Source organism: Amphiprion ocellaris, chromosome 6, assembly GCF_022539595.1.
Source record: "Amphiprion ocellaris isolate individual 3 ecotype Okinawa chromosome 6, ASM2253959v1, whole genome shotgun sequence".
Taxonomy (NCBI): Eukaryota; Metazoa; Chordata; class Actinopteri; family Pomacentridae; genus Amphiprion; species Amphiprion ocellaris.
In genome coordinates, this window is record NC_072771.1 from 1,282,845 (window position 1) to 1,308,339 (window position 25,495).

Consider the following 25,495-nt stretch of genomic DNA (forward strand, 5'->3'; position numbering starts at 1 on the left):
ATGGGAGCGAAGCGGCCCTGATTGGCTGACGAAGAAACGTCAGAGCTGTAACCTTAATGTAAAAAAACAAACAAATCGTTTAAAAACATTTTAAAAATGCTAAGATAAATAGAAAATTCCCCTTTTTAAAAACCTGTAAATGTTTGAATAATTTATAATAATTTACAGATTTCTCATTTATTGTTAAAATACAGATTCAAAATTAAAATTGAAAATTACTAATTTATCAATGTTAACTGCAAAAAAATGTAAATTACACTCAAAAATTACTAAAACAGTTTCTGTATTTATTTTTGTATTTTGTAAAATTACAGTTTTTCTGGATATATATCAGCTAAAAACTGTAATTTTACAAGAAAATACTATTTTTTAAAAAGTACAAATAAATAAATATTTGAAAAATAGCCATTTTTGAGTATTTACATTTTTTAAAGTTAACATGCATTTTTTTGGTTTTGTTTTTACATCTTTTTAAAAGAAGTTTTTACCATTTTTGAAGATTACTGTTTGCACCATTTGACACCCTTGCTGACATACTTGCTGGGTTTATTTATATTTTTGCTGGTATTTTTAGAGTGAAAACTGAGTAACTTCCTAAACCAACAATTTTATGAAACAGAAAAACCAAATTTGAAAATTTTTACATTTTTCCAAAGACGAAAAGAAAATCTTCATCAACTGAACTCAACACAAACATGTTTCCGTTCATTATTTACTGGATGAAGATGACAAAAGACTCCATTCTGAAGTTTTATTATTTATAATTTTATATGGAATCAGTTTTTTTAAAGTCTCAGTCAATGGACAAAGTGAAGGAATGTCCAGAAAATTTTAGAAAAAGCTTATTTTTTTTATTTAAGGGGAGGAATAAAACAACGGATGAATCCATTCTCCACATTTCAAAGGCCAAAGCTGCTAATAAACCTGAAGACAAACTGTGATTTTTATTGAATATTTTCTGGAGTTATTGATCAGACATCTTAAGTCCAAAGATCTTCAGTTTATCATCACAGAAGAGAGAAACCGGGAAAAATTCCCATGGGAATTTCCTGATTGTAAATATTCACATTTAAGAAGGTTCAGTCTCAGATTTTAGACTGTTTTTATGAAAAAACGTCTCAAACTGAAACAGCGATTATCTGAATATATGGAGATCAATTTAAAATTTCCAGTTTTAACCGTAAATCAACAAATATTCTGACAGTTGAGTCGATTCCAAAGCTTTAAAAGCTTCCAGCTGTATTTTATCAGCAGCTCTGATGGTAAAATAACAAATATTCTGTCAGTTATTCAAAGCTTCCTAAATGCACAGATTTGCTGCTTTCTGTTTTGTCTTTAACTGCAAAAATAATAACGATCATTTGGTGTTACTGACGACTGACAATTATTCTATCAATCAGTTATTGCTTTAAATAAGAACAGTTTAAATTCTGTGAGTTTAGCATCTTCAAAGTGAATGTTTTCTGTTTTATTTCCATTGATTCATCCAAAAAATGACCCACAGATGAATCAACATTAGAACTAATGTTTGGTTTATTTCAGAAAATAAAACTGAACTAAGTGGAACTGCAGACAAACCTCAGGGTTCTGCTCAAAGTCGCCTCTTTATGAAGCTTTTATTACACATTTGTTTTTCAGAATTCTGTAGCAGCAAACATCAGCTCCAGATTTATGCACTTTTTAAATTTTTTTAAACTTTAATTCTGATTAAATGTCTGAAAAACCCACAGAAACCCAGAATCCCTCCACCTGCTGGTATGATTCATCTCTAATCATCAGCCTCCTTCTGCTCAAACATCTCTTTCATATCAAACCCTTCAAACGTGAAGACAAACTTCAGAAATATCCACATTTTAAGCTGAAAATCAGAGACGGTGGAGCAGAAGTTCCTGGAGAAACTTGATGTTCTGAGAAGGAACCATGGATGATTTTTAGTCTGAAGCTACATATCAGTGAGATGTTTCCACAGGTTTAGTCTCCTCCTCTAACAGACTTCCTCAGTTGGACTCTGGACGTTCTGGTCTCAGAAGGTGGTTACCTCCTCTGACTGAGCTGCCGGTACAGCTGGATGGTCATCAGCTGGACTTCGGGGTCTCCAGGCTGGATGTCGATGGCTCTGAGGAAGAAGCCCAGAGCTTGGTCCAGCTGAGCTCTGCTGAAACATTCCTTCCCTCTGCTCACCAGAGATTCGTAGCTCTCGGCCTCGCAGACGTCTTCCATCCCGTCGGTCTCTGCGGCGCATCGATCCATCCTCTCAGAAGAAGAAAGCTCAGGATCACCGCTGGACTCCTCCAAGTTCAGGCTCATCTCCTCGGACTGATCCTCCTCTTCATCGTCCTCTTCATCACCTTCATCCTCCTCCTCTGAGTTCAGAGTCTCTCCTTCGGTCTCCTCCATCTGAAGCTCATCACCACTGGAACCAACAGCGTTATTCTCCTCGGCTTCATCACAACGTTCTGAAATCAGATCAGTTAGAAAGATTCTCCAGTTAAAGTCACAGCAACCTTCCTGAAGACCTAAATCAACCTCAGATCTGAAGAAAGTTCCTCCAGAACCATCTGGTTCTTCATCCCCCGTAACTTTATTAATGATCAGAGTTCTACCTTCATACTGGGAATAGTTCCAGAGTTCCAGGTCCTTGAAGTCCATAGAGGAGAACGTCCCCTGGAGAAAGATCTCGATTAGACCTACCGAAAAGTCGACAGTTGTCGGTAGGTCTACTCGAGAACTTTCTCCAGTTGTGGGTAGGTCTACTCTAGAACTTTCTCCAGTTGTGGGTAGGTCTACTCTAGAACTTTCTCCAGTTGTCGGTAGGTCTACTCTAGAACTTTCTCCAGGGGACATTCTCCTTTTCTGCTTCCAGTCTTTAAGTTTAGTCTCACTTAGAACATTCCAGGTCAAATTTTAAATGGTTTCGGACAAGTTTTGAGTTATTATGAACAAATGCTGAAGCATTTTGGGTCAGTTTGAAGAGGTGTTCCTCAAATTTAAAGGTATGGTTTCTATTCATTTTCTCTAGTACCAAAGTTGATCATCAGTATTATGGGATGTATCCTAGTGTGAACAGTTTAGAGTCCTAGAAACAATCATTGGTTCCCTGGATTTGTTTTTGGTTTCTGATAATTCACCAGAGAAACCTTTGAAAAGGTCATTCTGGGTAAACTTTCATATTAGCATGTTGGTAGGTGGTTGGTCAGAACAAGTTCCAGCAAAATTTTCTTTCATTTTGGATGGATTTTTGGCTGATTTTGAGCAAATGTTGAGTCCACTTGGACAAAGTTTGACGAGTTTTGGACACGTGGGTAGTTTTAGATCATTTTGTATCATTTGAAGAAGTTTTTAAGGACTTTTGGACAGTTTTTTAGTTATTTTTAACAGTTTTTAAGTAATTTTGGATGATTTACATGTTATTTTGAACAACGGTGAGTAACTTTAGTAGTTTTTATCTGATTTTGGAGGACTTTCGTATCATTTGGAACAAGTTTTCAAGTAGATGTCAACAATTTTTGAATAATTGTATCTAAAGACGGAGAAAACTTTAAAAGATCCTACCCACGATCCCGTACCAATTAGGGATGTTTGGCTCAGCTTTAAAGTTTACCCAGAATGCACTTTGAGTTGTGTTAATGTGAGATGATTTGGTGAAAAAAATGAAACTTTACCATCATCATGGCCTTCATCTTCCTCCTCCTCCTGGTTGTTCATGTCCTCCATGATGGACTGCAGCAGTGACCGACGTGACGCCACAGAGGTGTTTCCTCCGACGCTCCTTCTGGTCCTCCGAGGGGTGGAACCAGATTTGGGCGTTGAAGCTCCGAGCGCCTGGAAGGAGCTCTCCAGTCGGCTCTTCATCAGCTGCTGCTCTTCGTCCTCCTCCTCCTCCTCACTATCATAAATCACCGCCACTCTCTTCTTCCTGGTCGCCACGATGGAATCGTCCGCCGACTCGTCCACGGTGGCGAGGAGGCTGACGTTCTGCCTGGAAGCTTCTCTCTGCTGCCGCTCAGACAGAGACTTGCTGACGTCGAAACTTCCCTCCATCTGCAGCTGAGACAGCAGCCGTCGCTCCTCGGCTTCGGTGTCCGGATCATCTGAGGACACGTCGCTGTCGTCCAGCTGTAACTGGAAGTTCCTGTTCAGGGACTCGAGGCCGGTGCTGACTCTGGAGGACGCGTCTCCTCTGAAGCTGGAGTTGGAAGCTTGCAGGACAGAAAGTCTTTGGTTCTGCAGAGGTGAGATGTGATGATGACCCAAGTCCATGTCGGAGCTGGATTTAGAGGGTGAAGCTCCGTTTGGCTGCCACAAGAAGATACAAAATTACCATAAAAAGAAAGAAAATCACCATAAAAAGACAGAAAATCACCACAAACACATCCATAATTACTAGGGATGTAACGATGCTTCGCGAGACAGTTAAAAATCGATAAATGTGTGACAATTCAAATCAGCTGAGATGAAAAATGAATCGCGATGCCGTTTTTCAACATCGGAGGGCGTAAATCTGCTTTTGAGTTCACTTCATCGGCATCATACATCACTACAGACAATCCTCACTGACAAGCGGATTCGCAGCCCTGCTCGTCCAAACCAGTGCAAGGCCCAAGGAGATTACGAGGTGCATCGGTGTTTTCATAGCAAAAGATATGAGGCCGTTTTCTGTTGGTCAACACACTGGAGCCCAAATACTGCATTCCATCACGCCCACACTTCAGACAGACGGCGATGCCAGCGCTTTACAGTGAAACCAAAGTGAAGGTGGTTCAGGCGCTCAGAGGGGCAGAAAGCATATCAATCACAGCAGACCACTGGACTTCCAGGGCGACCAAAAGGTAGATCACTATCACCACCCATGTGATCACTGTCAAGTGGGAAATGGCAAATTTTGTTCTTCAAACTCGCCCTCTTTTTGAAACGCACAGTTGGGGTCAACACTGCTGAAGTACTGAAGTTGAAGAGAATTTGTTCATATGTATTACTCATGTAGTTATTTTGATGTGGGATTTGTTTTGAAAATCTTCTTTTTGTTGTTTATGTTTAAAACATAATTTCAGTTGTACTTTTAAGAAGAGGACTTCTGCGCTGTATTGCACAGCTTACCCTACCTCAGAGAAATAAAAAGGAATTCCCGTTATTTTGTTAAAGATAAAAAAATCTATAATTTGTAGTTTTTATATATCTAAAGATGTTTTTGAAAAATGCATTAATTGCATAGTTGCTGTGTTTTGTTACACCACACCTCAAAAATGTGTTTTTCACTGAGAAATCATTTTTGGAATCTTTTTCGGTCATAATTTTTCTGCAAGCTCATTCTGTTAAGAAAAAAAAAATCGCAAGAAAATCACATCGTTAACCTAGCAACAGAAATCATATCGAATCTTGAGTTGAGTGTATTGTTACATCCCTAATAATTATCACAAAAAGATGCAAAATCACCACAAAACACACTAAATCACCTGCTGTTCATCTTGTTCAGCTTCCAGGAGGCTGCCATCACCTGCTGCCTTGGACATCTCAGATGTTTCCATCAGTTCTCCAACAGAAGCTTCTGGATCTTCAGCTTCTGGATCTTCATCTGACTCCATCACCTCCTCTGGTGCCTCCAGGTAACTGCTCTCCTCTTTGACTGGAGGCTGAACTTCATCCTGACTGACTTCTAGAACTTCTGCTGCACTCTGGTCTGCTGTCAGATCGATGACTCGGTCACTCAGGTTCTGCTGGCTGTCCTGGTCCAAATCCACTACAACCACTGACCCGTTTAACTTGTGGTCCTGCGGTGGACACGCAGGACTCTGTTTAGGACTTCTTGGTTTCCTCTCACGCGACCCTCTGCTGTCCGCTGGTTGTCTGAGCCAGGCTGGTTCTGTGCTGGACATCATGTTTTCTGCCAGCTGCATCTGCAGCTCGGACTCGGCCTTCATCAGCTCCTGGGCCTTCTGGACCCGCCCCTCGATGTACTGGTGCTCCACTTGGTTCTCGGGCGCCTCGTCATTGTGGACGTCGAGGGAGAACATGAGGTCGTGGTCGGAGATGCCGAACATCTCCATGGTGTGGAGGTGAGCGATGTGCTCGTCCAGCTCCAAGTCGGTCCGCCGGTGTCGGGAATGAAGCTCCTGAAGCTGCAGCTGCGTGGACGACGACCTGGTGTCCTCCAGCGTGAAGAGCTCCTTCAGCTCCTGCTTGCTGAAGTACCGAAATGGGTTCTTCTTGTCGCCGGTGTTCTGCCTGATGAGGGAGTCTTTGAAAACCTGCCGGCGGTAGATCTTCTCTTCCACAGTGCCGCAAGTGATGAGCCGGTAGACGATGACATTTTCGGTCTGTCCGATGCGGTACGCCCGGTCCACAGCCTGGGCGTCTGTTGCCGGGTTCCAGCTGGGATCGTAGATGACCACCCGGTTAGCTGCCGTCAAAGTGATGCCGACGCCACCAACCTGTGTGGTGAGGAGGAAGACGGAGTAGCGGTCATCTGTCTGGAACAAAGAGATGCGCCGCTCTCTCTCTGCGATCTGCGTTATCGTACCGTCTAGCCTCAGCACTTTGAAGCCTCTGTTGCCGAGGATACGCTCTATGATGTCCAGCACCTTCCTGTAGTGAGCGAAGACGAGCGTTCGGTGGCCTTCCTCTCTGAGCCTTTCCAGAAGCGCGAACAGGAAGACGAGCTTCCCGGACTCCGATATTAAGGTGTCGTCGGGGATGTTGTCGATGCTGTGGGCGTCGGTGTCGGCCTCGTCTCCTTGCTGGCTCTCACCTCCGTTTTCCTCCAAGCCTAACTTGCTGATGGCGGCAGCAGAGAGCAGCCTGGGATGGTCGCACAGTTTCTTCATCATGTTCAGTTCAGCCAGAGGAGATCTGGTGGTCAGCAGCAGCTCCTTGATGTGGTCCAAGGAGATGAACTGTCTGTAGATGTCCTCCTGAACAGAACTCAGGTACGTCCACACGATCAGGTCGTTCTTCCTCGTCAATTCGGGCATCATGGCTCCACAGACTTTTTGCACATTTGGGACATTGTTGTCCAAATGTTTCTCTTTGCATGAATTTATGCCATTTTTTCTGTTTTTCTGCACTTCTGATTTGGTCCTGCGGAGGAAGTAGGGTTTGATTGTGGTCATGAGGGTCTCAGACATCCGCATCCCGAGAGCCTTTTCTCCTGGAGTGGCATCCTTCTCCCTGGCCCGGGTGATGGGGTTCTCGTACTCTGCTTTGAAGGTTTTAGCGGTGCCGAGCAGAGCTCCCTGGCAGGCAAAGTCAAAGAGAGCCCACATTTCTCTCAGGTTGTTCTGGACCGGAGTTCCTGTGAGCAGAACTCTGTTTTTGGACCGGATGGCATAGACACTTTTGGCTGTCTTGGTGCCAGTGTTTTTGATTTTGTGGGCTTCATCCAGGATCATGTAGTCCCAGGTGAACTCTCTGCCGTGGTACGATGACACCTGCTCCCAGTTGTTCATTAACATGGTGTAGGTGGTGATGAGGACGCCGCTCCTCCTCTGGACCTTCTCCAAGTTCCTGGTTCTCTCCCCTTTGCTGATGCCATGAAACTCCTTGACCCTCATGCCTGGAGTCCATTTAGCAAACTCCTTGGTCCAGTTTGTGATGAGGGATGTTGGCATGACCAGCAGAGTGTGTTTAGCCAGCTCATTGTCGTACATCCCGGAGAGGAACGAAATCACCTGAATGGTTTTTCCGAGGCCCATATCATCGGCCAGGATGCCGCCTTTACGTCCGTCCCTGTAGAGGCTGTACAGGAAGGCAACACCGTCCCGCTGGTAGTCGTACAGTTTGTCATGCAGCTCTTTAAAAAGCATCAAACCGCTGTTGTTCACGCTGACAAACTCATCGTCTTCTTCCTCAGAGTCATTCTGAGCAATTAGTTCCTCAATCTTCTTGATCCTGATTTCCAGTTTCTGACTTTGGTGAATGTTGTTCGCCAGTTTGAAGAACTCCAGTGCTTTGTCCATGTCCCCTCGTCTGGCCACATCTTTACCGTTCTGAATCAATCTGAAGGAAAGAAAACAGAAAAGACTTCAGTGCTGTTCTCAAAACTACAGTCAGGTAATTCCGTTATGTAAAAATGTAACAGCTTTATTGATTTCTTAGTCAATTATTTCATCCTGCTGTCAATCAATTTTAGTTAAAGATGTAATAATACAGATTAGAATTCACTCAGTGGTTCAGATCGGTTCATTCATACTAAGAAAAGAATATAAGGGTGCCCTGGTGGCCACGGCCATTTGCTGCAGGTCCTTCCCCCACACATCTCCCTACCTGACTGTCTTCCTCTCTACTATCCTGTTGAATAAACAGGCAAAAAAACTTAAGAATAATAAATATTGGGTCAGTCCCTGTCCCCTGCCCCTGAAAGTGGCTTCACAGTTTTACGAAATGAAACTCCAATCAACAGAACTGGTTAAAATGTTCATGTGAACATCAAACATGAGATGCTGATTGTTTTACCACAAAGGTGTATCTGTGTTTCATACCGCTGATATTTTTCCATCCTGTCGTCTGAATCGATGGTCAGAGACCTGCAGAGACAAACATCAGAAACATGTAGAATCACAGAACACACATTTAAACCACAACTGCAAAAACTTCACAATAACAGAAAATCAACATAAAAAGATGCAAATTTACCACAAAAACACACAAAATCACCACAAAAGATGCAAAAGTGCCACAAAACCATGTAAAATGACCCCAAAAACAGACAAAATGACCACAAAAGACACAGAATTACCAGAAAAAGACACAAAATTTCCACAAAAACATGCCAAATAACCACAACAATGTGAATTTCCCCACTGTGGGATTAATAAAGGTTTTAATACCGTACATCTACTATCCTTAGACTGTAATCAAGTTGATTCACCACTGAATTTTGACTATAAAATGAAGAAATTCTCTCTTTAGCGTTTATGCTATGAACTATAATGTTTAAAATCAAACCTTTGGGAATGAAATCAGGTCGTTTTGATGAAATAAAAACATTTCAGCCACAGTATTGGAGATGAAGTCACATTTTGTGATTGTGTGGTTCTGAATTGTTCCTTTAAAGCTGATTCAACCAGAGGTTCGGTTAGAATCGAGGCTCAGAGCAGATAAATGAGCAGAACCGACTTCTTAACTCCTTTAAACTCTGTGTTTGAATCAACGGTCTTAATCTGAACAGTCAGATAAAAATAGTAGAGTGAAATAAAACACTTCAGGATGACATATTATGATAATGTCTCTGTAGTTCAGAACAGAAAGGAGACCTCAGTAAACTGTAAAGACGAAATTAACAGTTTAGTTGGAAAGATATTCACAGATTCAGACTTCCGGTATCAATAACTCATTAAATATAGGTTGTCAGAACTTAAACGATGCCTCTTTCCCATCGTTGTAAGGTAGACAGTGAGCTACAAGAAGAGTTTTATCAGTAGTAGCTGCAGGAATAACATTGGTGTCTATGAGGAGTGAACAGAGACTGTCTACTAATAGCTAAACCACTGCAACAGCGAAGAGAGACATAAATATTCAATATCTTTCCTCTGATGTACTGTAGTGTCTCCAAAATCACTGCAGCCTTCAACTGGCTCCTGCTGGTCAGACTAAAACTCTTGGTTTGATATAAAAATATTAGTAACAATAGTCCCTTTAATTTATCCTAAAATGAGGAAAATACACATTTATATTGAAAATAATCCTCAAAATTGACATTTTAAGAGAGAACATACTAAATTAAGTCTCGATAAATGACCTTAAAATGAAGAATATACACATTTAGATTGAAAATAATCCTCAAATTTGACCTTTTAGGAGTATATATTACATGAAGTCCATATAAATTATTCAAAAATGTGTGTATAAATTATAGATGTGTGTGTGTGTGTGTGTGTGTGTGTGTATATATATAAATATATATATAAATAAAATCTGAATTTTAAGGAATTCTTATCAGTAATACTATTCAATAACGTTAGAGTGATGTTATTGAATTGTATGACGAATAAAAATGCTTACAATTATGAAAAAAATTTATATATTATTATATATATGAATTTTACTCATTTTAGTATTTATAGGGACTAAATTTAATATATACATTCTTAAAATGTCAATTTTGAGGATTATTTTCAATACAAATCTATTTTCTCCATTTTAAGATCATTTGTAGGGACTTAATTTATTATACATACTCCTAAAAGATCAATTATGAGGATTCTTTTTTCAAATAAATCTGTATTTTTCTCATTTTAGAATCTATTGATATGGACTAAATTTAATATAAACTCATAAAAGGTCAATTTTGAGGACTATTTTCAATATATTGGTGTATTTTCTTGATTTTAAGATCATTTAAAGGGACTAAATTTAATATATACACTCTTAAAATGTCAATTTTGAGGATTATTTTCAATATAAATCTGTATTTTCCTCATTTTAAGATAATTTATAGGGATTTAATTTAAATGACATTTTTAGAGAGTATATACTGAACTTAGTCCCTATAAATAGGGTAAAATTAGGAAGATTCATATATATATAAATATATATACATACAGGATTTTTTATTAGTAATTCAATAACTCTGAGAGTGAAGTTATTGAATATTTGTGTTCCTGTTTATCCTCATAGACATTAATGTTATTCCTGCAGCTCTAAATTCTGCTACTTCTGATCGAACTGTTCTTGTAGCTCATTATCTACTGTACAGCGATGGAAAGAGTCGTCGTTTATGTTCTGACAACCTATATTTAATGAGTTACTGATGCCGGAAATCTGAATCTGTGAATATCTTTCCAGCTTTACCGAACTTAGCCCGGATGCTAACCGTTAGCCTTCACTAACGGCAGCTTTTACTCACCTCTCCAGCGTCTCAGAAACCTTCGTAACTTCTCCGTTACGGTGAGAATCATCCATCCTGATGACTCTGATCTCAACCGGGACCGAGAATTAGACTAAACCCGTCAGTTTCAGCTTCCGGACCCACAGATGTACCGGAGGAGTTTGTTTCTGTGTTTAAACCGGACGCTCTTCCCCCCGCCAATTCCTCCCAGCCAATCAGACAGTGGTTACAGCACTGTATTGTCCAATTGGAGAGCGCGATAGGCGGGACCGACAGTTGAGTTCAGCCAATGAGTCTCTCGGAGCGTCGAAGCAGGGACTGAGTTCATTTACAGGAGTTTTGTTTTCCAGGGAATTAATGATCAGTTTGTGGGGAAATCCTCATCAGAGGGAAAGTCCCTGTAATTTACACTCTGCAAAGTCCTTAATTTTTCCAGGTCCTGCTGTAAATATCTGGAAAAATAACTTCTAACAGAATAGGAATATTAGAAATGGTAATTACCACAAAAATATACAAAATTACAAAAAATTACTACAAAAATATGCAAAATGACCACAAAAAAAAGAAAAATGACGACAAAAAGACACAAAATTACCACAAACAGATGAAAAATGATCACAAAAGGACACAAAATTATTAAATCTTGCAACAGATTTAATTGTAGAATCAGCCAATAAAATATATATATATATATATATATATATATATATATATATATATATATATATATATATATATATATATATATATATATATATATATATATATATATATATATATATATATATATATAAATATAAAAACTCTGAGAGGTTTCTGACAGGTTGCCAAATTTGGGCGATTTTTTTTTTTTTTCAAATAAAACTTTTAAGGGAAATTTTTTAAGGAATTATTGGAGTTTTCTTCCTGAAGGTTTTGCAAATTTTCAGAAATTTTGGGAATGTTTTTTGCAGAATTTTTGGATATTTTTCAGACAAGGAAAAATTATTTTTGTGATGCCTGTAAATGAGGACAACAGGAGAGTTTAAGACTAAAGGACTTGAGTGTTGTATGAAATCGACCATGTTTGAATTTTAAATCCCCCCTCCAGTAATAACCCCCATCTCTGTTTAAAAAAAAACAACTTCTGAATATTTACAGGAAGTTGGTTGTTTATTGTTTGTGCTGTTTGAAAATGAAGCAGATCAGTGAATTTTAGTATTTTTAATTTTCAGAAGAGTGAATCTGTGTGATCTGTAGAACCAGTCTGATGAGTTCTTATTGCTCTTTTCTAGTACTGATAATGACGATAGTGAACATTTCATTTAGACATTAAAACCAGTGAACAGGACAGGATGTGTTTTACTTTACTGGGTACTGAAATGCTTCTTGATGTTTAGCTTTAAATGTGTTTTGATTATCAGATTGTGTTCTACATTATTATATATCATGTTTTTCTATTATGTTCACAAAGCAAAAGGAGACCGCACCATGAAACATGTAAACAAGGAACGTTTATTCATCAAAACCATTTATTAATCAAGTCAACATCAGATTATTTTCCCCCGTATAAAATACACGTTCATAACACCATAACCTTAGCCCCAGCCCAGTCTGATCTCCAGTAAAATCCCAGCATAAATAACCACAACTCCTAATGTTTACTTTGTTTCAGTGCAAAAATGTTCACATTTAAGGAATTATCTTTTTGCAAAACATCATGAACAACCTGAAATTTGTTTAGAAAAATAAAAGACAAAAAACAACAAAAGCAAGACAAAATATTACAAAACTGACACACAAAATGCCAAAAAATTAGAACGAAACATCAAAAGTGAAACACAAAATGACAAGAAATGAGACAAACGACATGAAACAAAAAAAGAGACAAAAAATTTGGCCAAAAAGTTAGAAAGAGACAAAAAAATGGACAAATGACAAAAAAGAGAGAAAAAATTACATAAATGACACTAACAAGACAAACAACGACAAAAGCGAGAAACAGAACACCAAAAAAATAGACAAACAACACGAGTGAGGCAAAAAGGAAACACAAAACAACCAAAACGAGAAACAAAACGGCAAAAACATGAGACAAATAACAAAAAAGACAAAAAAATAACAAAAATATTACCAGCATGAGACACATAACTCCAAAAACAAGACGCAAAACGCCAAAAAGCACAAAGTGTCAAAAGTGAGAAACAACTTTACAAAAAAGGAGACAAACAACATGAAACAAACCAAAAAGTTACAAAAAATGGACAAATGCGAGGAAGAAAACAACAAAAATATGAGACAAATTTAAAAAAGATTTTAAAAAACAACAAAAACGAGACAAAATATTACAAAGATGAGACACAAAATGACAAAAGAACAATGAACAATCTAGTATTTTACTTTATGATCCAAACAAAGCCGTGTTGGAGTGTAGAGGGAAACCATCATGGACATTTCATCTCAGGTTGGAGATTCAAGCTGCTCTTCATGCTTTTGGCCACCAGATGCCTCCAAAGAGGACTGTGTTGAAAAGCTTCCAGGAAAACGAGCTTCAAGGATTCATTCTGCTTCACTTGCTTCACCAGCGCCACCTGCAGGAGCAGCAATACATTTATTTTAGCGTTTGTCACATCGGCGCCTGACAGAAGGATCAGTGGAAGTTTTCACTTTAATAAAAACTGTTGATCAGAAGCGATCTGATCTGATTTCAGCCGTTAGATTAAATCAGGTTGTTAAACAAAGGATTATTCTGATCCCAGTTGACAAAGTGAGAAAACTTGAGAATTAACCAAAGAATAGAATAATTGTTCCATGGAGGAGATTAAATACAGATTCACTCATAATTTGCACTCGGTTTGTTGAACCATTATAGCAGATATTATTATTTATTATTCGACCTGCTCAGATGTTCAGTGCATGAAAGCAAAATCAAACTCAGTGTGTTTGTTTGTTTTAGTCTGTCTGTTTGCTTGTGTTTGTTTGTTTTGGTGCATCTGTTTGTGTTTGTTTGTTTGTTTGTTTGTTTGTTTGTTTTTGGTCCATCTGTTTGTTTGTGTTTGTTTTGGTCCTTCTTTTTGTTTGTTTGTTTTGGTTTGTTTGTGTTTGTTTGTTTGTTTGCTTTGGTCTGTTTGTGTTTGTTTGTTTGGTCCGTCTGTTTGTTTGTGTTTGTTTGTTTGCTTTGGTCTGTTTGTGTTTGTTTGTTTTTGTCCATCTGTTTGTTTGTGTTTGTTTTGGTCCGTCTGTTTGTTTGCCTTTGTTTGTTTTGGTTTGTTTGTGTTTGTTTGTTTGCTTTGGTCTGTTTGTGTTTGTTTGCTTTGGTCTGTTTGTGTCTGTCTGTCTGTTTGTTTGCTTGTTTGTTTGTTTGTTTGCTTTGGTCTGTTTGTTTGTGTTTGTTTTTTTGGTTCGTATCTTTGTTTGTTTGTTTGTTTGTTTGTTTGTGTCCGTCTGTTTGTGGTTGTTTGTTTCGCTCTGTTTGTGTTTGTTTGTTTTGTTCACCTGAGCAGCTGGTCTATGATTTAACCTGTGGTTCCATTTCAGCATCAACAGATTGAGTTTCTGTTTTAAAGGTGATAAAATATTAAATGTAGAATCACTCTGACAGAAATTGTTTACATTCTGAGACCAGATTAAGATCAGTTGTCATGGCAACAAGTCCTGAAACCTGAGAAAGTCAGCAGAATGAATCATCTTTATGAACACAGACATTATGAAATATTCAAACATTACACTTAAGAGGAGAAACCAGATTTATTCTGCCGGTTACTGACCTGAAGGACTGATTTTGTTCATAAACTCCTCTGATATGACGACATGATATTAATGTAAAGTTAAACTGATCAACTAAAGATGAACCACATGTTCTCTTCTTTTCTTACCAGCTGAATCAACTCATCCCAGATTTGGGGGATGAAGGTTTGTCCTGAGCGGCTCTGAGGAACTGCCGGTAGAGAACCTGCTACTGCGGGCCGAGTCTCCAGAACCAATCAGAGCAGGAGGCGGAGCTACGCCAACATGGCGCTGCTCAGAGAGTTGAAGTGAAGAAGAATCCTCCGTCAGCCTCACATGTGATGTGTCCTGATGGAGAAGATGGAGGTCAGTGAACGCAGCACCGCTCGTCTTCTTCTTCGCCTTCTTCCTCTTCTTTTTTGTCTTCCTCTTCTTTGTCTTCCTCTTCTTTGTCTTCTTCTTCTTTGTCTTCCTCTTCTTCTTCTTCTTCCTCTTCTTCGTCTTCCTCTTCCTCTTCTCCTTCTCCTCCAGCTGAGGAGGCTCTGATTGGCTGCAGGAGGAAACAAACAGTTCAGATGATTGAAAATAAAAGTCCTGTTGAATGTTTGGAGGCTGTTGAGGTTCATCTGATGTCAGTGTTAACTGAGGGGTTTAGAAGCAGAATGGTCTAACACACAACCCAAACATAGCGTTACAGTAGCACTTTGAATAACTGAAGTAAAGGTGAAGCTACACATCAGTGAGATGTTTCCACAGGTTTAGTCTCCTCCTCTAACAGACTTCCTCAGTTGGACTCTGGACGTTCTGGTCTCAGAAGGTGGTTACCTCCTCTGACTGAGCTGCCGGTACAGCTGGATGGTCATCAGCTGGACTTCGGGGTCTCCAGGCTGGATGTCGATGGCTCTGAGGAAGAAGCCCAGAGCTTGGTCCAGCTGAGCTCTGCTGAAACATTCCTTCCCTCTGCTCACCAGAGATTCGTAGCTCTCGGCCTCGCAGACGTCTTCCATCCCGTCGGTCTCTGCGGCGCATCGATCCATCCTCTCAGAAGAAGAAAGCTCAGGATCACCGCTGGACTCCTCCAAGTTCAGGCTCATCTCCTCGGACTGATCCTCCTCTTCATCGTCCTCTTCATCACCTTCATCCTCCTCCTCTGAGTTCAGAGTCTCTCCTTCGGTCTCCTCCATCTGAAGCTCATCACCACTGGAACCAACAGCGTTATTCTCCTCGGCTTCATCACAACGTTCTGAAATCAGATCAGTTAGAAAGATTCTCCAGTTAAAGTCACAGCAACCTTCCTGAAGACCTAAATCAACCTCAGATCTGAAGAAAGTTCCTCCAGAACCATCTGGTTCTTCATCCCCCGTAACTTTATTAATGATCAGAGTTCTACCTTCATACTGGGAATAGTTCCAGAGTTCCAGGTCCTTGAAGTCCATAGAGGAGAACGTCCCCTGGAGAAAGATCTCGATTAGACCTACCGAAAAGTGGACAGTTGTCGGTAGGTCTACTCGAGAACTTTCTCCAGTTGTGGGTAGGTCTACTCTAGAACTTTCTCCAGTTGTGGGTAGGTCTACTCTAGAACTTTCTCCAGTTGTCGGTAGGTCTACTCTAGAACTTTCTCCAGTTGTCGGTAGGTCTACTCTAGAACTTTCTCCAGGGGACATTCTCCTTTTCTGCTTCCAGTCTTTAAGTTTAGTCTCACTTAGAACATTCCAGGTCAAATTTTAAATGGTTTCGGACAAGTTTTGAGTTATTATGAACAAATGCTGAAGCATTTTGGGTCAGTTTGAAGAGGTGTTCCTCAAATTTAAAGGTATGGTTTCTATTCATTTTCTCTAGTACCAAAGTTGATCATCAGTATTATGGGATGTATCCTAGTGTGAACAGTTTAGAGTCCTAGAAACAATCATTGGTTCCCTGGATTTGTTTTTGGTTTCTGATAATTCACCAGAGAAACCTTTGAAAAGGTCATTCTGGGTAAACTTTCATATTAGCATGTTGGTAGGTGGTTGGTCAGAACAAGTTCCAGCAAAATTTTCTTTCATTTTGGATGGATTTTTGGCTGATTTTGAGCAAATGTTGAGTCCACTTGGACAAAGTTTGACGAGTTTTGGACACGTGGGTAGTTTTAGATCATTTTGTATCATTTGAAGAAGTTTTTAAGGACTTTTGGACAGTTTTTTAGTTATTTTTAACAGTTTTTAAGTAATTTTGGATGATTTACATGTTATTTTGAACAACGGTGAGTAACTTTAGTAGTTTTTATCTGATTTTGGAGGACTTTCGTATCATTTGGAACAAGTTTTCAAGTAGATGTCAACAATTTTTGAATAATTGTATCTAAAGACGGAGAAAACTTTAAAAGATCCTACCCACGATCCCGTACCAATTAGGGATGTTTGGCTCAGCTTTAAAGTTTACCCAGAATGCACTTTGAGTTGTGTTAATGTGAGATGATTTGGTGAAAAAAATGAAACTTTACCATCATCGTGGCCTTCATCTTCCTCCTCCTCCTGGTTGTTCATGTCCTCCATGATGGACTGCAGCAGTGACCGACGTGACGCCACAGAGGTGTTTCCTCCGACGCTCCTTCTGGTCCTCCGAGGGGTGGAACCAGATTTGGGCGTTGAAGCTCCCAGCGCCTGGAAGGAGCTCTCCAGTCGGCTCTTCATCAGCTGCTGCTCTTCGTCCTCCTCCTCCTCCTCACTATCATAAATCACCGCCACTCTCTTCTTCCTGGTCGCCACGGTGGAATCGTCCGCCGACTCGTCCACGGTGGCGAGGAGGCTGACGTTCTGCCTGGAAGCTTCTCTCTGCTGCCGCTCAGACAGAGACTTGCTGACGTCGAAACTTCCCTCCATCTGCAGCTGAGACAGCAGCCGTCGCTCCTCGGCTTCGGTGTCCGGATCATCTGAGGACACGTCGCTGTCGTCCAGCTGTAACTGGAAGTTCCTGTTCAGGGACTCGAGGCCGGTGCTGACTCTGGAGGACGCGTCTCCTCTGAAGCTGGAGTTGGAAGCTTGCAGGACAGAAAGTCTTTGGTTCTGCAGAGGTGAGATGTGATGATGACCCAAGTCCATGTCGGAGCTGGATTTAGAGGGTGAAGCTCCGTTTGGCTGCCACAAGAAGATACAAAATTACCATAAAAAGAAAGAAAATCACCATAAAAAGACAGAAAATCACCACAAACACATCCATAATTACTAGGGATGTAACGATGCTTCGCGAGACAGTTAAAAATCGATAAATGTGTGACAATTCAAATCAGCTGAGATGAAAAATGAATCGCGATGCCGTTTTTCAACATCGGAGGGCGTAATCTGCTTTTGAGTTCACTTCATCGGCATCATACATCACTACAGACAATCCTCACTGACAAGCGGATTCGCAGCCCTGCTCGTCCAAACCAGTGCAAGGCCCAAGGAGATTACGAGGTGCATCGGTGTTTTCATAGCAAAAGATATGAGGCCGTTTTCTGTTGGTCAACACACTGGAGCCCAAATACTGCATTCCATCACGCCCACACTTCAGACAGACGGCGATGCCAGCGCTTTACAGTGAAACCAAAGTGAAGGTGGTTCAGGCGCTCAGAGGGGCAGAAAGCATATCAATCACAACAGACCACTGGACTTCCAGGGCGACCAAAAGGTAGATCACTATCACCACCCATGTGATCACTGTCAAGTGGGAAATGGCAAATTTTGTTCTTCAAACTCGCCCTCTTTTTGAAACGCACAGTTGGGGTCAACACTGCTGAAGTACTGAAGTTGAAGAGAATTTGTTCATATGTATTACTCATGTAGTTATTTTGATGTGGGATTTGTTTTGAAAATCTTCTTTTTGTTGTTTATGTTTAAAACATAATTTCAGTTGTACTTTTAAGAAGAGGACTTCTGCGCTGTATTGCACAGCTTACCCTACCTCAGAGAAATAAAAAGGGATTCCCGTTATTTTGTTAAAGATAAAAAAATCTATAATTTGTAGTTTTTATATATCTAAAGATGTTTTTGAAAAATGCATTAATTGCATAGTTGCTGTGTTTTGTTACACCACACCTCAAAAATGTGTTTTTCACTGAGAAATCATTTTTGGAATCTTTTTCGGTCATAATTTTTCTGCAAGCTCATTCTGTTAAGAAAAAAAAAATCGCAAGAAAATCACATCGTTAACCTAGCAACAGAAATCATATCGAATCTTGAGTTGAGTGTATTGTTACATCCCTAATAATTATCACAAAAAGATGCAAAATCACCACAAAACACACTAAATCACCTGCTGTTCATCTTGTTCAGCTTCCAGGAGGCTGCCATCACCTGCTGCCTTGGACATCTCAGATGTTTCCATCAGTTCTCCAACAGAAGCTTCTGGATCTTCAGCTTCTGGATCTTCATCTGACTCCATCACCTCCTCTGGTGCCTCCAGGTAACTGCTCTCCTCTTTGACTGGAGGCTGAACTTCATCCTGACTGACTTCTAGAACTTCTGCTGCACTCTGGTCTGCTGTTAGATCGATGACTCGGTCACTCAGGTTCTGCTGGCTGTCCTGGTCCAAATCCACTACAACCACTGACCCGTTTAACTTGTGGTCCTGCGGTGGACACGCAGGACTCTGTTTAGGACTTCTTGGTTTCCTCTCACGCGACCCTCTGCTGTCCGCTGGTTGTCTGAGCCAGGCTGGTTCTGTGCTGGACATCATGTTTTCTGCCAGCTGCATCTGCAGCTCGGACTCGGCCTTCATCAGCTCCTGGGCCTTCTGGACCCGCCCCTCGATGTACTGGTGCTCCACTTGGTTCTCGGGCGCCTCGTCATTGTGGACGTCGAGGGAGAACATGAGGTCGTGGTCGGAGATGCCGAACATCTCCATGGTGTGGAGGTGAGCGATGTGCTCGTCCAGCTCCAAGTCGGTCCGCCGGTGTCGGGAATGAAGCTCCTGAAGCTGCAGCTGCGTGGACGACGACCTGGTGTCCTCCAGCGTGAAGAGCTCCTTCAGCTCCTGCTTGCTGAAGTACCGAAATGGGTTCTTCTTGTCGCCGGTGTTCTGCCTGATGAGGGAGTCTTTGAAAACCTGCCGGCGGTAGATCTTCTCTTCCACAGTGCCGCAAGTGATGAGCCGGTAGACGATGACATTTTCGGTCTGTCCGATGCGGTACGCCCGGTCCACAGCCTGGGCGTCTGTTGCCGGGTTCCAGCTGGGATCGTAGATGACCACCCGGTTAGCTGCCGTCAAAGTGATGCCGACGCCACCAACCTGTGTGGTGAGGAGGAAGACGGAGTAGCGGTCATCTGTCTGGAACAAAGAGATGCGCCGCTCTCTCTCTGCGATCTGCGTTATCGTACCGTCTAGCCTCAGCACTTTGAAGCCTCTGTTGCCGAGGATACGCTCTATGATGTCCAGCACCTTCCTGTAGTGAGCGAAGACGAGCGTTCGGTGGCCTTCCTCTCTGAGCCTTTCCAGAAGCGCGAACAGGAAGACGAGCTTCCCGGACTCCGATATTAAGGTGTCGTCGGGGATGTTGTCGATGCTGTGGGCGTCGGTGTCGGCCTCGTCTCCTTGCTGGCTCTCACCTCCGTTTTCCTCCAAGCCTAACTTGCTGATGGCGGCAGCAGAGAGCAGCCTGGGATGGTCGCACAGTTTCTTCATCATGTTCAGTTCAGCCAGAGGAGATCTGGTGGTCAGCAGCAGCTCCTTGATGTGGTCCAAGGAGATGAACTGTCTGTAGATGTCCTCCTGAACAGAACTCAGGTACGTCCACACGATCAGGTCGTTCTTCCTCGCCAATTCGGGCATCATGGCTCCACAGACTTTTTGCACATTTGGGACATTGTTGTCCAAATGTTTCTCTTTGCATGAATTTGTGCCATTTTTTCTGTTTTTCTGCACTTCTGATTTGGTCCTGCGGAGGAAGTAGGGTTTGATTGTGGTCATGAGGGTCTCAGACATCCGCATCCCGAGAGCCTTTTCTACTGGAGTGGCGTCCTTCTCCCTGGCCCGGGTGATGGGGTTCTCGTACTCTGCTTTGAAGGTTTCAGCGGTGCCGAGCAGAGCTCCCTGGCAGGCAAAGTTAAAGAGAGCCCACATTTCTCTCAGGTTGTTCTGGACCGGAGTTCCTGTGAGCAGAACTCTGTTTTTGGACCGGATGGCGTAGACACTTTTGGCTGTCTTGGTGCCAGTGTTTTTGATTTTGTGGGCTTCATCCAGGATCATGTAGTCCCAGGTGAACTCTCTGCCGTGGTACGATGACACCTGCTCCCAGTTGTTCATTAATATGGTGTAAGTGGTGATGAGGACGCCGCTCCTCCTCTGGACCTTCTCCAAGTTCCTGGTTCTCTCCCCTTTGCTGATGCCATGAAACTCCTTGACCCTCATGCCTGGAGTCCATTTAGCAAACTCCTTGGTCCAGTTCCTGATGAGAGATGTCGGCATGACCAGCAGAGTGTGTTTAGCCAGCTCATTGTCGTACATCCCGGAGAGGAACGAAATCACCTGAATGGTTTTTCCGAGGCCCATATCATCGGCCAGGATGCCGCCTTTACATCCATCCCTGTAGAGGCTGTACAGGAAGGCAACACCGTCCCGCTGGTAGTCGTACAGTTTGTCAAACAGCCCTTTAAAAAGCATCAAACCGCTGTTGTTCACGCTGACAAACTCATCGTAGTCTTCCTCAGAGTCAGTCTGAGCAATTAATTCCTCAATCTTCTTGATCCTGATTTCCAGTTTCTGACTTTGGTGAATGTTGTTCGCCAGTTTGAAGAACTCCAGTGCTTTGTCCATGTCCCCTCGTCTGGCCACATCTTTACCGTTCTGAATCAATCTGAAGGAAAGAAAACAGAAAAGACTTCTGTGCTGTTCTCAAAACTACAGTCAGGTAATTCCGTTATGTAAAAATGTAACAGCTTTATTGATTTCTTAGTCAATCATTTCATCCTGCTGTCAATCAATTTTAGTTAAAGATGTAATAATACAGATTAGAATTCACTCAGTGGTTCAGATCGGTTCATTCATACTAAGAAAAGAATATAAGGGTGTCCTGGTGGCCACGGCCATTTGCTGCAGGTCCTTCCCCCACACATCTCCCTACCTGACTGTCTTCCTCTCTACTATCCTGTTGAATAAACAGGCAAAAAACTTAAGAATAATAAATATTGGGTCGGTTCCTGTCAAATCACACAGAATTCAGGTCCAATATCATCGATACGTTTGATGTTTTTTGTTTCCTTGGTTTTTAGGACCCAAAACTATGTTCTGTAAAATGTTGAGAATAAATTTCAAAAATCCATGTATCCATTATCTGTACACCGCTTAGTCCTCATCAGGTTCGCTGAGTGTGGAGTCCATCCCATTTGATTTAGGGTGAAGGCAGGGGACACCTGGACAGGTAACAGTCTATCACAGGGCTACACATAGAGACAAACAATCACACTCACATTTACATCTACGGATAATTTAGAATCACCACTTAACCTCAACATACTTTGGAGATCTGCACTGAGATGCTGAAGGCTCTGGACATTGTTGGACTGTCTTGGCTGACACGTCTCTACAATGTCGCATGGGCATTGGGTATGGTACTGGTGGAGTGGCAGACCAGGGTGGTGGTTCCCATCTTCACAAAAGGGGAACCAGAGAGTGTGTTCCAACTACCAGGGTATCACGCTTCTCAGCCTCCCCGGGAAAGTTTACTCTACGGTGCTGGAAGGGAGGCTCTGACCGACTGTCAAACCTTGGATTCAGGAGGAACAATGTGGATTCTGTCCTGGTCGTGGAACACTGGATCACCTCTTTACTCTTGCGGAGCTGCTGAGGGGGTCATGGGAGTTCGACCTGCGAGTGCACATGTGTTTTGTGGATCTGGAGAAGGCCTACGACCGTGTCCCCTGAGGAGTTCTGTGGGGGGTACTGAGGGAGTATGGGGTACTGAGGGAGTATGGGGTACTGAGGGAGTATGGGGTGCTGAGGGAGTATGGGGTACTGAGGGAGTATGGGGTACTGAGGGAGTATGGGGTACTGAGGGAGTATGGGGTACCAGGCTCTCTGATACGAGCCATTCGGTCCATGTACAACCAAAGTGAGAGCTGTGTCCACATACTCAGCACAAAGTCAGACTCGTTTCCAGTGGGTGTTGGACCCCTCCAGGGCTGCTCCTTGTCTCTGATCCTATTTGTGGTCTTCATGGACAGGATCTCAAGGTGCAGCCAGGGTGAGGAGGGTGTCTGGTTTGGGAACCTCAGGATCGCATCTCTGCTTTTTCCAGATGATGTGGTTCTGTTGGTTCCTCAGACCTTCAGTAGCAGTGGAGCGGCTTGCAGCCGAGTGCAAAGCAGCGGGGATGTGGATCAGCACCTCCAAGTCCGAGGCCATGGTTCTCTGATGGAAACCGGTGGATTGCTCCCTCTGAGTTCTGGGGGATTTGCTTCCCCAAGTGAAGGACTTCAAGTATCTCAGGATCTCATGAGTGATGGGAAAATGGAGCTAGAGATGGACAGGAGGATTGGTGCAGTGTCAGCAGTAATGAAGGCGTTGTACTGAACCGTCGTGGTGAAGAGGGAGCTGAACCTCAAGGAGAAGCTCTCAGTTTACCATCCATCTACGTTCCAACCCTCACCTATGGTCATGAGCTCTGGGTAGTGACCCAAAGAATGAGATCGTGGATACAAGCGGCTGAAATGAGCTTCCTCCATAGGGTGTCTGGGCTCAGCCTTAGAGATAGGGGGAGAAGCTCAGACATCCAGAGGGAGCTCAGAGTAGAGCTGCTGATCCTTCACCTCTAAAGGAACCAGGTGAGGAGGTTTGGACATCTGATTCAGATCCTCCAGGGAGACTTCCTTTGGAGGTTTTCCGACCACGTCCACCTGAAAGGAGACCTTCTAACTCCATGTAGAAAGATCCCAGGCTGGGACATGAACCAGGGATCTTCCATCTGTAAGGCGACGGTGCTAACCACCGAGCCACTGTGCAGCCCTTAAATTTCAAACATTTTAGAAATATTTTCACCTTCAAATAAAAATCTGTGAAGCCACTTTCAGGCTTCAATATCTGCAGAATTAAAACTCCACCAGCCATGAAATGTGGTGAGAATCCAGACAGAAGAGTTTCCATCAGATCATAATGACTGAATGGATCCAGCAGAGGACACATTTTTAAATAATTTAATTCATTTATTATAATTTAGACATATTGAACCCTGAAAGTGGCTTCACAGCTTTACTAAATGAAACTCTAATCAACAGAACTGGTTAAGATGTTCATGTGAACATCAAACATGAGATGCTGATTATTTTACCACAAAGTTGTATCTGTGTGTTTCATACCGTTGATATTTTTCCATCCTGTCGTCTGAATCGATGGTCAGAGACCTGCAGAGACAAACAAACATCAGAAACATGTAGAATCACAGAACACACATTTAAACCACAACTGCAAAAACTTCATCTGTTTTTGTCTAAACTAACTCTGTAATAACTTTATCTCTGTTTTTATTCTGCGTGTGAACAGAAGAGATCAACAGAACAAAGATTCAGGATTCTTCAGATTATTGTTTTTTTTTAAAAATCCTCCTACATCCTCCTCAGTGTCTGATTAGAGTTAAAACCTCAACCGTGTTTGAATCCCACCGTCGTTTTATTTATCAGAGAAATCCAGTGAATCCGATGTTAGTCAACTGTTTCTGTACATCTACAGTCAGAACTTTTAATAACTTTATGTCTGTGGGAAAACTTTTATGTTTATTGTGATTGAAGAACTGCTGCCAAACAAATGTTTTCAGATGATTTCAATGCTTTCCTCTCTCAGTATTTCTACTCATGAATGAATCTGTGTGGTCATGTCGTTTTCACATTCAGAGGAATTTGGACGATCGGAACTAGAATTTATTTAAGTTTTTTTTTTAAAATTTTTTCTCCTGATATTTCTTCAATGTTCGCATGAATGTTTGTCATTTGCTGCTGTAACAATGTGAATTTTCCCACTGTGGAATTAATAAATGTTATAATATCATATTTCTATTATCCCTGTTTAGAGTGTAATCAGCTTGATTCACAGCTGAGTTTTAGCTATAAAGTAAATAAATTATCAAAACAAAAAGATACAAAATCACTACAAAAAACACCAAGTTACCACAAAAACATGCAAAATTAACAGTAAAACAAAAAATACCCCTAAAAAACAAAAATATTACAACAAAAAAATGCAAAATTGCAAAAAAATTGCCACAAACAACAAAATCATCACAAAAAATACGAAATTACCACAAAAAATATGAAATTACCTCAAAAAATGCAAAATTACCACAAAAAACACAAAATTAACACAAAAAGATGCAGTTACAAAAAATTACCACAAAAACACAAAATTCTTATAAAAAATATGAAATTACTACCAAAAAATACAAAAATTACCTCAAAAAGATGCAAAATACCCACGAAAACAAAGAAAATGCCCCCCCAAAAAGAAAATTACTACAAAGACAAAATTATCACAAAAAGATACAAAACTACAACAAAAACAAAAAATTAACTCAAAAAACACAAAATTACCACAAAACCCCCACAAAATTACCACAAGAAGACACACAAAACCACAAAATTACCACAAAACCCCCCACAAAATTACCACAAGAAGACACACAAAACCACAAAATTACCACAAAACCCCCCACAAAATTACCACAAGAAGACACACAAAAACACAAATTACCAGAAAAAGACAGCATTTTTACGTACCTCTCCAGCTTGTCTGTAATTTCTCCATTAGGATGAGATTCATCCATTGTGTTACTCTGATCTTACAGATGTGTAGCGGAGGAGTTTGTGTGTTTCTGTGTTTAAACAGGCCCTCTTCCTCCCGCCAATTCCTCCCAGCCAATCAGAGAGTGGTTGTGTAACTATGCTGTCCAATCAGGGAGCGTGAGAGGCGGGACCTACCGCAGAGTTCAGCCAATGAGAAGTCAGTTCACTTTTAGTTTTGTTTTCC

At 41.5% G+C, this 25,495-nt stretch overlaps 2 protein-coding genes across 3 annotated transcripts; both read right to left on the reverse strand.

Moving 5' to 3' along the window:
- Window positions 1-1,509: 1,509 nt before the first annotated feature.
- LOC111587377 (DNA excision repair protein ERCC-6-like) lies at window positions 1,510-11,012 on the reverse strand. 2 transcript variants are annotated; one of them, XM_023297307.3, is made up of 5 exons: window positions 10,841-11,012; window positions 8,475-8,519; window positions 5,454-7,992; window positions 3,663-4,296; window positions 1,510-2,456 (listed from the first exon to the last, which is right to left on the reverse strand). In XM_023297307.3, exons 1-5 carry the CDS (start codon window positions 10,894-10,896, stop codon window positions 2,035-2,037), a joined length of 3,696 nt encoding a protein of 1,231 aa, XP_023153075.1. In that variant the 5' UTR covers window positions 10,897-11,012; the 3' UTR covers window positions 1,510-2,034. The 2 variants fall into 2 exon arrangements, with proteins under 2 accessions (XP_023153075.1, XP_035798370.1); XM_035942477.2 differs by having other exon boundaries at window positions 8,449-8,519; window positions 10,841-10,855.
- Window positions 11,013-12,311: 1,299 nt separating this feature from the next.
- LOC111587378 (DNA excision repair protein ERCC-6-like) lies at window positions 12,312-25,332 on the reverse strand. The gene is made up of 6 exons (XM_023297308.3): window positions 25,246-25,332; window positions 23,836-23,880; window positions 18,800-21,338; window positions 17,010-17,643; window positions 14,677-15,770; window positions 12,312-13,392 (listed from the first exon to the last, which is right to left on the reverse strand). The coding sequence occupies exons 1-5, from the start codon at window positions 25,290-25,292 to the stop codon at window positions 15,349-15,351; spliced, it is 3,687 nt and encodes a 1,228-aa protein (XP_023153076.2). The 5' UTR covers window positions 25,293-25,332; the 3' UTR covers window positions 12,312-13,392; window positions 14,677-15,348.
- Between the last annotated feature and the right edge of the window lie 163 nt (window positions 25,333-25,495).

Coding starts and splice junctions, on each gene's coding strand:
- LOC111587377 (XM_023297307.3), bottom strand. CDS start 10,896: ATGGATGATTCTCACCGTAACGGAGAAGTTACGAAGGTTTCTGAGACG. Junction 8,520..10,840: donor GTTTCTGAGACGCTGGAGAG/GTGAGTAAAAGC, acceptor TTGTCTCTGCAG/GTCTCTGACCATCGATTCAG. Junction 2,457..3,662: donor AGATGAAGGCCATGATGATG/GTAAAGTTTCAT, acceptor ATCTGATTTCAG/AACGTTGTGATGAAGCCGAG.
- LOC111587378 (XM_023297308.3), bottom strand. CDS start 25,292: ATGGATGAATCTCATCCTAATGGAGAAATTACAGACAAGCTGGAGAG. Junction 23,881..25,245: donor ATTACAGACAAGCTGGAGAG/GTACGTAAAAAT, acceptor TTGTCTCTGCAG/GTCTCTGACCATCGATTCAG. Junction 15,771..17,009: donor AGATGAAGGCCACGATGATG/GTAAAGTTTCAT, acceptor ATCTGATTTCAG/AACGTTGTGATGAAGCCGAG.